This window comes from Xenopus tropicalis, chromosome 4 (genome assembly GCF_000004195.4).
Source record: "Xenopus tropicalis strain Nigerian chromosome 4, UCB_Xtro_10.0, whole genome shotgun sequence".
In the NCBI taxonomy this organism is placed as follows: Eukaryota; Metazoa; Chordata; class Amphibia; order Anura; family Pipidae; genus Xenopus; species Xenopus tropicalis.
The window spans coordinates 97,892,807-97,905,004 of NC_030680.2; the positions used below are offsets into that span (position 1 = coordinate 97,892,807).

Here is a 12,198-nt window from a genome sequence, read left to right on the forward strand (position 1 = left end):
TTTGCTTCCACACAACCAAAAAAAAAAAAGTTGGTCAGACACCATCAGATTTTATCTTGTTGGATTAAGATGCAGCATACAGCAGCATTCCCTTCAAACTAGTGTCGAATCGAATGGCAAATCTTTTATGTAGTTTACTCAGCAGATTTTCTAAAAGTTATATTTTAGCCCATGCAACTACATCCAACTTGTAGGATGTTTTTTGTCTGTCCGACACCACCATATGAAATCTTATATGGAGTTTAGCCTAAAGTGTATAACAGACAAGACTACTCTGAATACAAAACAGATTCGTGCACACAAAATAACTTAATAATGCCTTTATTAACACCATGCACCAGAACTGCCGGCATTCAGTTGGAAAAAAAAATGTGCACTTCAACATGAATGCTATAAATCAAAGCAGACATTAATTTGTATCTTTATTAGTGACTCGAGTGCAACAATGAAAACAATGAATTGTGTGTAGAAAACAGTGATTTGCAATTGAATTTAGCACTTTGTTAAATAAGCCCTAAAGTACCTCAAAACAATAATGTAGTGTATACAGGGCTGCCATCAGGGGGGCACAGGGGGGACAGTCGTCCCGGGCCCACACACTTCTTGCTTCAAACATTACTTGCCCTCTCATTGGTGGTCAGTGGGTAATTTGAGTGTGTGATGTCAGTACGCACGGGCGCGACCTTATAAAAGTGAGGACACAGTGGTGGGTGAGCCGAAGGATGCAGCGGGGACTGGAGCCTGAGGGATGCAAGCTGAGGACGCAGCAGGGAGCCAGAGCAAGGGAGCAGGGGGAGAGCAGGAGGATGCAGGGGGGGGAGCCAGGGCACGCTGGGGGGGGGGGGAACCGGAGGAAGGAGGTGGATGATGGGGGGTGGGGATCAGAAGGAAATAGGTGGATAATGGGGGGTGGGATCAGGAGAAAATAGGAGGAGGCGAGGGGGGGGGGGGGGGGGGGTGAAGTCAGTGCCAGAACAGATGGCGGCTCTGAGTGTATATTTGGAGAAAAAAACCAAGCAAACAGTGTATCACTGGATGTGGAAGGATGTCCAAACATTTTCACATGCTTGTAGATTGTAAGCTGTTTTGGCCAGGGCTCTCTTCACCTCTTGTATCGGTTATCGATTGCTTTATATGTTACTCTGTATGTCCAATGTATGTAACCCACTTATTGTACAGCGCTGCTGAATATGCATGATGCATCGTATTACCTAAAATGTATTATAAGTTGCTAACAATTCCTAAAATGCGTTTAAATTTGTTTGCCTAATTAACTGGTTGATACTTATCCATTTTTAAGAAACGTTAAAAATCTGGCAAACTGAGCTAATGTACAGTGGAGGAAATAATTATTTGACCCCTCACTGATTTTGTAAGTTTGTCCAATGACAAAGAAATGAAAAGTCTCAGAACAGTATCATTTCAATGGTAGGTTTATTTTAATAGTGGCAGATAGCACATCAAAAGGAAAATCGAAAAAATAACTTTAAATAAAAGATAGCAACTGATTTGCATTTCATTGAGTGAAATAAGTTTTTGAACCCTCTAACAAAAAAAGACTTAATACTTAGTGGGGAAAACCCTTGTTTGCAAGCACAGAGGTCAAACGTTTCTTGTAATTGATGACCAAGTTTGCGCACATTTTAGGAGGAATGTTGGTCCACTCCTCTTTGCAGATCATCTCTAAATCCCTAAGGTTTCGAGGCTGTCTCTGTGCAACTCTGAGCTTGAGCTCCCTCCATAAGTTTTCTATTGGATTAAGGTCCGGAGACTGACTAGGCCACTCCATGACCTTAATGTGCTTCTTCTTGAGCCACTCCTTTGTTGCCTTTGCTGTATGTTTTGGGTCATTGTCGTGCTGGAACACCCATCCACGACCCATTTTCAGTTTCCTGGCAGAGGGAAGGAGGTTGTCATTCAGGATTTCACGATACATGGCTCCGTCCATTTTCCCGTTAATGCGAATAAGTTGTCCTGTGCCCTTAGCAGAAAAACACCCCCAAAGCAAAATGTTTCCACCCCCATGCTTGACGGTGGGGACGGTGTTTTGGGGGTCATAGGCAGCATTTTTCTTCCTCCAAACACAGCGAGTTGAGTTAATGCCAAAGAGCTCTATTTTGGTCTCATCAGACCACAGCACCTTCTCCCAGTCACTCACAGAATCATTCAGGTGTTCATTGGCAAACTTCAGACGGGCCTGCACATGTGCCTTCTTGAGCAGGGGGACCTTGCGAGCCCTGCAGGATTTTAATCCATTGCGGTGTAATGTGTTTCCAATGGTTTTCTTGGTGACTGTGGTCCCTGCTAATTTGAGGTCTCCCGTGTAGTTCTAGGATGCTTTTTCACCTTTCTCAGAATCATTGACACCCCACGAGGTGAGATCTTGCGTGGAGCCCCAGAGCGAGGTCGATTGATGGTCATTTTGTGCTCCTTCCATTTTCGAACAATCGCACCAACAGTTGTCACCTTCTCTCCCAGCTTCTTGCTAATGGTTTTGTAGCCCATTCCAGCCTTGTGCAGGTCTACAATTTTGTCTCTGACATCCTTGGACAGCTCTTTGGTCTTTCCCATGTTGGAGAGTTTGGAGTCTGCTTGATTGATTGATTCTGTGGACAGGTGTCTTTTATACAGGCGACTAGTTAAGACAGGTGTCCTTAATGAGGTTGACTAATTGAGTAGAAGTGTCTAACCACTCTGTGGGAGCCAGAACTCTTAATGGTTGGTAGGGGTTCAAAAACTTATTTCACTCAATGAAATGCAAATCAGTTGCTATCTTTTATTTAAAGTTATTTTTTCGATTTTCCTTTTGATGTGCTATCTGCCACTATTAAAATAAACCTACCATTGAAATGATACTGTTCTGAGACTTTTCATTTCTTTGTCATTGGACAAACTTACAAAATCAGTGAGGGGTCAAATAATTATTTCCTCCACTGTATCTGTCTCACTGTTTTACAGATAAAATATTAGACAAAAACAGTGTAGACAGTTGCATTTTTAACATATTTTTCAGAGAGGGTACCAGAGAATATAAGCACAAAATTGCATAAAACACTAAAAAAATATAAGGCATTAAAGGAGAAGGAAAGGCTAATAAAGAGTTAATCTCAAGCTGCAGGCATAACTTCAGTTGTCTCAATAGTGCCCGTAAGTCTCCCCATATTTCTCCCGTTCAGATGATCAGAAGCCTCATAGGAAAAATAAATGCTGAGATCTGTAAAGAATGTTCCCATAAAGCCTCACTCCTGCACCAAGACCAAGAGCGGTGTATATGGTCAGTGTGTAAGACTATGAGGAAGCTTCCTCCTGATTGGCTCAGATCCACATTCCTAAGGATTGGGGGAGGGAGTTCTTAGCATTCTTGAGGGAGGGGGGAGCAGGAGAGAGGAGAGAGCTGCGTGTCTCTGGCACAGGAAAACAAAGAGACAACAAATCCTGATTCTTTTGATAGAGAACTCAGTGCAGCGTTTGTTAGTGCTTATTACTGTATTTACATAGACCTTTCTGATAAAGCTTACTTAGTTTTTACCTTTCCTTCTCCTTTAAGACAATTGTGATATCAGTGAGAAGTATTGCTGTCCAGTAGCAGGTAAAGGGTATTTCAAAATATTTTAGGCAGTGGTATAAAGTGCTAACATCTACCAGTTTATATTGGAATAAAGGTTTTGTTAGAAAGAGATACAAAGTGCAGGAAAATGCCAGTGGTATTGCATAGAGGCTTTTATAATATTTTTAGCTCATCAGTTGCCATAACAATAACGAAATATCAAAGTTGTTATGGCAACTGAATTTTGAAAGCAGTCAAATAAGAACTGAAAGAGCTTTCAGTTGGTTTGAAATAGAACATCTGTGATTCAGGAGAAGTCAGGTTTAGCATTTAGGAGAAACTGACAGGGTGAGTGTGTATAAAAGCGATTAGGATGTGGTGTGTACCACTGCAGAAAATAACACTAGACTCTGGTTCCAGCACACAGAACTACAGAAAATTTGACTGGATTATTAAAAGCTATACTTTACTGATTATTTTTCTTTACTTTTACATCTATGCAGCATAAAGCAATAATTGAGATAAAGGGACTAGAACTAGCATTTTAACTATTAATTTCAATTCATTCTGACTAAACCCAGGCAATCAATTCTCCAGCATTATTGCTCTGATAATGAACCACTCAAAATAATGAAATCAAACAGATATAGGGGAAAAGAGACCTATTGTGACAGTTATGTTACTTACACCCCTGTATTACTGACAAATGCCATTTCTATATTCTCTACTATACTGAAATATATATAAAAAAAAAAAACTCCATAGCACATCTCACCATTTTATATCATAAGGAATTCTGGGAACTAGTCCAAAAGAGCTCCAAAAAATGTCACATTTATATGGGTTTATCCTATAGGCTAAAGCTCACCCAGTAGGTTTTTATTCCCAACTACAGACCTGTCTTGCTCTTCTTGGGGCTTATAAGTGTAGTACATGTATGGGACTTGTTATCCAGAATGCTTGGGACCTTTTTTTTTCCGATTAAGGGATCTTTCTGTAATTTGGATCTCCATAACTTTTAGTCTGCTAAAAAAATTTCAATTTGAATAAAGCCAATAGGCTTGTTTTGCCTCTAATAAGGATTAATTATATCTTAGTTGGGATAAAGTACAAGGTACTGTTTTAAAATTACAGAGAAAAAGGAAATAATTTTTAAAAATTAGAATTATTTGCTTATAATGGAGTCTATGAGAGATGGCCTTTCCGTAATTTGGAGGTTTCTGGATAACGGGTTTCCGGATAATGGATCCCATACTTGTACAGGGTTTTCTGAGCATCTTAGGTAGAGCCAGGAGTGTCGAATCACAGAAAAATCAAAAGGGTTGTGGAGACTGCCTCATAAATATGCAAATAAACACATGATATTCTGGGAACTAGTCCAAAAGAGCTCCAAGAAAATCCCATTTATTTGGCTTTTACCTATAGGCTAAAGCTCACCCACTGGGTTTTTAAAGCAGAAACCAGGATAATAGCTGATCAGATTCCCAGCTAAAGACCTGTTTTGCCCTTCTTCAGGCTCATCAGTGTAGTGCAGGGTTTTCTGAGAAGCTTAGGTAGAGCCAGGAGTGTGGATTCACCTAGCAGGTTAGGATTGATTGTCGGTTAATAAATGTCCATCCTGTTCATCGCTAGAACAGATATCTGTTGTGGCCATAATATTTTAAATAATCATTTAGAGATATTATTTTGTCTCAATTATTTTATGTCTTTTAATTTTCAAATTCTTGCTGTGCTGCAATGGTACCTTATTTGACCCTATGTTAATTTAATTGTAGGAGATAGAGAAGATATGGCTGTACTTTATATACTGGTCCCATGTTAGAGCAGATCTGATACCTAAAAAGTATGTCTGGAAGTGCTATATTTATTAAACTAAAGTACAACAGCTTTCCATTTTCTGAACTTGCTAGGTCGTACTATCATATTCAGTGATATTCTTATTGTCCTTGAGGCTGATAATGAGACACTAAGCTCAGATGTAGTTGGAAATCATCAAAGTGTTAGCAGAAAATGCCATGCATTGTGCATCTTAATCAACTAATTAACCTGATAAGTAGATGAGGTACTACTGGTGGCATCTTTGAAGGCACACGTCTTCAATGCTATCTAACTGACTAACGCAGACAAGTGACTTTAGATATCGCAGAGATCAGCAACAATACAAAAAGAGCCATTAGACACTAGTAAAAACAAAAAAAAATATGCATAAAATAGCTGCGGTGTCTTGCCTGAAGTAAGAAGGGTGTGCCATTCCCAAGCACATACTTCACAGCACACACTTGCTATAAAGGATTATCTGTCCCCAGCCAAACATTTTCAGAAAGTGTTAGGATTTGTAGCTTGGAGGTTCTGTGGTTGCCCATTCATGAACCAATGCCCAGTTTCCTCACTGAATCATTTGGTAATATTACACAACACATTTAAAACTTTCTGAACAATGGACGGGTCAACATATCCATTATCTGTATTGCCCATACACACACTTCATGACTATCTGTGCCAACCCAGCTATAGTGTATGTGGCCCCTCCCTTGCTTCCTGTTCATTCCACCTATGAGCCAAATAGAACAGAGGTTAGGAGGGCAGCCTGTATAAAGGCACGTTTAGCCATGCCGATTTAAAACACAACTTAGCCATATATAGGCCAACACTGGTTGCTCTCTTCAGACCTTATTGGTCCATATATAGGACCAAAACCATGCCCTGCCCAACCTATATCTTGCAGGTTTGAAAATTGTCAGACAAGGACCACATTGGGATAGCTACATTATCCTCTCTTAAAAGTCTGCATTTGCCTCTTTTATGATTCAATTAGTTTAAAGACCCTTTATTAAAATAATTTTATGGTATAATGCTTATTTTTGCCATAATAAAGCAAATACATTTCTTTATTGTGAGAAAAAAAAACACCAATGAAATTCCAACACAACAAATAAGATAGATTCTTACTTTTACAACGAGCATCTTGTATTTATCCAGCATTTCCTGGTTCTCATGACAGCCTGCTAGGAGCTGCCACACCTCTGCCCTCAAGGCCTCAGGTATACCTCTTTTCACAAGTGATGAAAGTCCTTTGGGCTTCACACTTAGATTGCTGTGCCTGCATTAAAAAAAAGAACATACAGGCTTAGAAGACATGTCAAAGCAGGTAAGCTAAACTATAACACTGTAGCTGCTAGGACCATATAGAATTTTGATTGCATGTGGCCTTGTGCTTTTATATGGTCATGTAACTCCTCAGTGCCTTCTATTTAGGGATGTACCGAATCCACTATTTTGGGATCTGGTCGAACCCCAAATCCTTTGTGAAAGATTCAGCTGAATGCTGAATTGAATCTGCATCCTAACTTGCAAATGCAAATTAGGCCATGGAGGGGTTAAAGAGAGCTGCGCACAAGCGAAAAAATAAAGCTTCTGTGTTTGTATGCCAAAAAGTCAAGTGACTGAAGGATTCGGTTTGGCCAGGCACGCGCATTCGACCGGATTCAAATCCTGCTGAAAAAAGTTGAATCTTGGCCGAAACCAAAACCTAATACTGCATTCGTTGCATCCCTACTTGTATTTTCTAAATTACCTCTCGCTACTGTGTTTATAATCCCAGTACAGAAAGCCTGAGGGGTACATAGACTAGCAGCCCATACAGTGCAATATAATGACACTGGGTTGGGGTCAGTTGAACAGGACCGTAAATGGCACTTTCTGTAGCAGGAACAATTCCCTGTACAGTGCTTTGCAACTGTTCAGACTCTTGAACACCGTTGAACCTGTTGTAGGGATGCTGAACTTCTAGGCTTGGCCAGTAAGTTAAATATATAAAATAAAAATTATCTAGCCATAGTTGGTTTTAGGGTTTAATTTGCCTTAAAATCTGTTTGTTTGAACCGTGGGCAAACAGCATATTTCAGTCTTTCTTGAGATTTTTTTTTTTTTAAACATAAAAAATTTACATTAAAAATAATTTTGCTCTAGTGTTTGAGTAAAAATATTGACAAGGCATTTATACATTTTCAAGGCACTGTATATGAATGCCAGCATCAGTGTTGCCCTGTAAAGAATGCAATTCTGCTGGAAAAAGTGAGGTTACAATAGTCCTATTAATTAAAACTGTGTACATAGATTATTATCTGCAATAGTGCTTGCCTGAAGAGTGGCATCATATAGACAGCAATAACAAAACCTGCCACAGTGGTGAAAAACAGGTTTCTATGGCATCTTTTTAAATATTGTGAATGTACAGTGAAAGAATGTACTGGGTACACAATGCATCTATAGCAACCATACTTGGTTGCTATCTGCATATTTTTAAAAAACAAAAAAAACACACACACACACACCCCCCCCCCCACCACTTATAAAAGGCAAATTTTGCATGTTAAAACTGAATCCTGTGACACAAAGGCACTGCCTTTGTTTTTTGTATCATGTTGCACACCACTGTTTTCATAATAATGATCATTTGCATAGTATCTGTTACTTATGGCTCTATATTTTTAATTTAGCTGATTACATTTACTGATATAATGAATAATGGAAAGACCTGGAATTATACAAAAACTGAAAATTTAATAACATATTCAAATAATTTGAAATGCCTATGCTGCGCTGTTTCCTCTCTGATAAAAAAAAATGCCTGTCTGATCTCTTGATCATGCCAGCATAATAACAGGAGATCTGCTTGCATCTTTATTCTTGAAAGTACTAACAATACACTGCAAAATAATTTATTAAAAAAAGATAGATAATCAATGCCATGTATTGATTAAAAAAAAATAAAACAGTTCTTATACTGGCTGTCTTAATAAATGAAGGTATGGGGTTAAGGCCTGAGATTTTTGTTCAAACAGCAGGAAAACTACCCCCACATTTTGCATAATGGTACGCACTTTGTATATTTGCCAATTTGCATTGTAATTGCAGAGCATACTAGTTAAGATGGATGATTCAGAAAGGGCTGATTACCTGTTGAAAAACTTAACCCTTCTATGACATTTGATTCCTTACAAATTTTATACTCAGCATTGTCATAATAATGACAATATTGACAGTAAAACAATAGGAGTAAAGCAAAAGAATTTAAGCAATTTTATTTGAATACTGAAGGAAACTATCGGTTATTGACACTGCATGAATCCAGCCGTGTGCTTGTTCCTGGGCAGCTGCAAAGCACCATTGGGAATTCACAGAATATGGTGACTTGGCACTACATTTTCAGCACTAGATTTGGTCAGTTAGTGATTTCAGTCACACAAGGGTGGCCAACAAATTGGCACCCTCCAATGATTTAAATTTTCATTCTGTTTTTATAATTTTAAAATGTTAGAAGTGTAAGTGTAACAGGTGTTACCAGCCCCCACATATGGTGGCAAGTTTTTATATGTATATATAAAATTTGGATTGTTTTGTGGTCCCAATCCCTATGCTTACCCCACCCTGTTTACTTCTTGTTCTTGAAAAAAGACAACTTACATACCAGTTATGAACTTGCACACTATTTAACATTACAGACCAAAACCTGATATGTCCATAAACAATCTTAGGACACAAGCACATAGGATGATTTGTCATCCTTAATTGCATTCAGCAAGGGTGACAAAATGTCTGAAGTTCCCTCGCAACCAGCATTAATACTACTACTAGGTGAAGCATCAGCAATTCACATGTCTTCCCTCCAGCGGTTTAATGTCGGTGGGTAAAGAACTTTGGACATCTCTTGCTGGAGGGGATTAAGCGCAGTCAACAAAATGGTTTGTGTGCCTGTGTCCTTAAGGTTAGATATGGAATTCCACAGCAATTTATACACAGCCCATACAACCATTGCAATGAAAAAAAGTACATCTTTAAAATAACTGTTACATCAATTATGCACAAAACATTGATTCTTCACAGTTTTCTGCTACTGAACATAATAAATGTTCTTACCATTTGACAAGTAATTGTCCCCAGCAATCCAGAATTTGCTCTGGACAATCTTTAGAAACATCCCCAGTGCCACTCCAGAGTTCAGTATCACTTTCTAAATAAAAAAAAAAATGATTAAGGGGTAATGTGCCCTATCTGTACCAGAGATTTAAAATAATAATTCTTGTTTGCATATCAATTATAAAAGTAAACAAGACAGCTGTAATATCTTGCCAAAGCAAGCAGATACTGATTGAGGCTTGTGTAGCCAGGTAATAAAATAAACTGCAATCCAATCATTACATTTCTGATTCAGCATATATGTGGGGTCATATCAACCAATTTCCTATTAATATCTGCTTAATATCAAAAGACTACGACAAGACACAACGTGAAAACTCCTGATTATGTAAGCATTCATCAGTTATTTTCCCTGTGTGAGCTGGTTGTTCAGGCAGCTACTGACCACATCTGATTCATTCTATACGCAGATGAATTTATCAACTTAAGAAGATTTCACAGAAGACACACAAACTAGCAGTTCAAAATATAGGGCACAGCTCTACTGCTGTAGTTTAACAGCTAAATTATATGTATTGAAATAAAATGAAATTTGAGTCAAATGCACCAAAAAAGATTTTTAGTGCAAGGTGGTTAAATTGTAATACGGGTATGGGATCCCTTATCTGGAAACCCGTTTTCCAGAAAGTTCCGAATTATGGAAAGGCCACCTCCCATAGACTCCATTATAAGGAAATAATTCTAATTTTTAAAAATGTTTTCCTTTTTCTCTGTAATAATAAAACATTACCTTGTACTTGATCCCAACTAAGAGATATTTAATCCTTATTGGAGGCTACACAAGCCTATTCGGTTTATTCAATATTTGAATTATTTTTACAATATTTACGTTATGGAGATCCAAATTACGGAAAGATCCCTTATCCGGAAAACTCCAGGTTCCAAGCATTCTGGATAACAGGTCCCACACCTGTACCACCTTTGTAGTGTATTTAATACTGTATCTGTGGGATGCAGTATGTGGAAAGAAGATCCATATGTACAGTATGTGAGAAATTGAGTTTAAATCCATAGTGTATCGAAACATTGCAAGGATTGCCATCAAGGGGACCCAGGGATACGAAGGATTATGGGTATTGAAGTGGTAAAATGAGATGAAAGAATAGGGGATAGAGTTTTTAAATTAAGAAGGAGAGAGACATATTGGACTGAATGAGAATAATGATGAAGCAGCATTTATTATGTAGTAATATGGTAAAAATTTGTAGAAGTAGTATTTTATGAAAAAAGTAATGTATTGTGCAATTGAGAGTCTTTTAAGGAAACTAATGTTATTTCATGGGAAAAGCAATATATCTTGAAATTAAAGGTTCTTAAGCAAAGTATGTTTTAATTATACAAATTTATATATATTCTACTGAACCTGAGGGGTTTAAAACAGCAGCCTTTAAGAGTAAATGACAAATGAAATGTAAGTCCTTGAGAGAGCGGGCTGTTGCCTGTAAACCGCTAAGGACAAGAAGTCCAAAACCAGTTAGCAAATGTGTACACCATTCTGGAACTGCAAAATTATGTACACTGCATAGAAACGAGCAGGCAAGGCAAGTAGGTGTAGTGACTGCCAACTGTGAGGGCAAGAGAGAAGCAGTGGCAATCAGAGCAAACACAGACAAGTAAGATATACATTCTGTACTTTTTAACGTTAACATGTGAGTGTATATTAACAGGTGAATAGTGAGTATTAATAACGGAAACTTACTACCTTAAAAAAAGATTCCTCGTGTTGTTGTGATTTGACTATCTTTTGAACCTCACAATTTTGGCTGCCATGAAACCCACGCATCTTTTGGAATAAGTCTCTGCCAGACTCTCACATCTAGATTCTGTGCCCATTAGTAGTATTGCTGTGGTAATGGGGATGGTACTGCATGGTGACGGGGATGGTATTATTAGGCTCATCAGCAGTGTTGGCTTACCGCCACCGAATTTTGTGCTAAGGTTAAAACTGTACATTTTGGTCTCTTCAGACTAGAGAACCTTTTCTATATTTATAGTGCCTACCACATCTTCTGGTAAATTCCAAACAGACTTTGATGAGGCTTTTGCCATGGACAGTTTCTCCCATCTCAGCTGTGGTTCTGTCCAGCTTTATCAGAGTTAACATAGGCATTTTAGATGCTTCTCTAATGCCCTCCTTACCCAGCCACTGTCATGGAAATCCTTCTCTATGCAGTATAGCAGTTGTGCCATATTCTACCATTTTTTTTAATGGATGCAACAGGGCTCCAAAGAAGCTTTGTTCCTTTAGATATGTTATCCAAAAACAGAATTATATTTAAAGGCCAAGCAAACTTTACCTGTGTTCCTGCATAACCCTACTTTGTCTCAAGGTACATATGCGCCTCAAGAAGTAAACACTGTATACCTTAATTGTAAAGATAACATTAGACCTCAAGTACCACATAAAAACAAGGTATCAGATGACCATTCTACACAAGGCAGCAAGAGCACAATACTTAACTTTTTTTTGTGCATGAAAACAAAGTACGGAATATTGTCATGAACTACATGTTCATGACAATAAAAATAACAATATTTTAACTACCACTTGAGCACCATTAGAAAAATAAAGATCTGTAAAAGCACTGGTTTATGTATTAGCCATTTTACAGAGAACAAGTATGTCAGGAAAATCCATAGGTGCTGGATGGTGAATCCCCAGCAATACAGTT

The 12,198-nt window shown here is 38.2% G+C and overlaps 1 protein-coding gene across 3 annotated transcripts in view; it reads right to left on the bottom strand.

The window, feature by feature from the left end:
- rabgap1l (RAB GTPase activating protein 1-like) overlaps positions 1–12,198 on the bottom strand; it is a 165,956-nt gene that overhangs the window by 107,122 nt on the left and 46,636 nt on the right. For all 3 annotated transcript variants that reach the window (NM_001374801.1, XM_031900117.1, XM_012961192.3), the window contains 2 exon segments: positions 6,497–6,647; positions 9,467–9,560. In NM_001374801.1, the coding sequence (NP_001361730.1) occupies positions 6,497–6,647; positions 9,467–9,560 (245 nt within the window).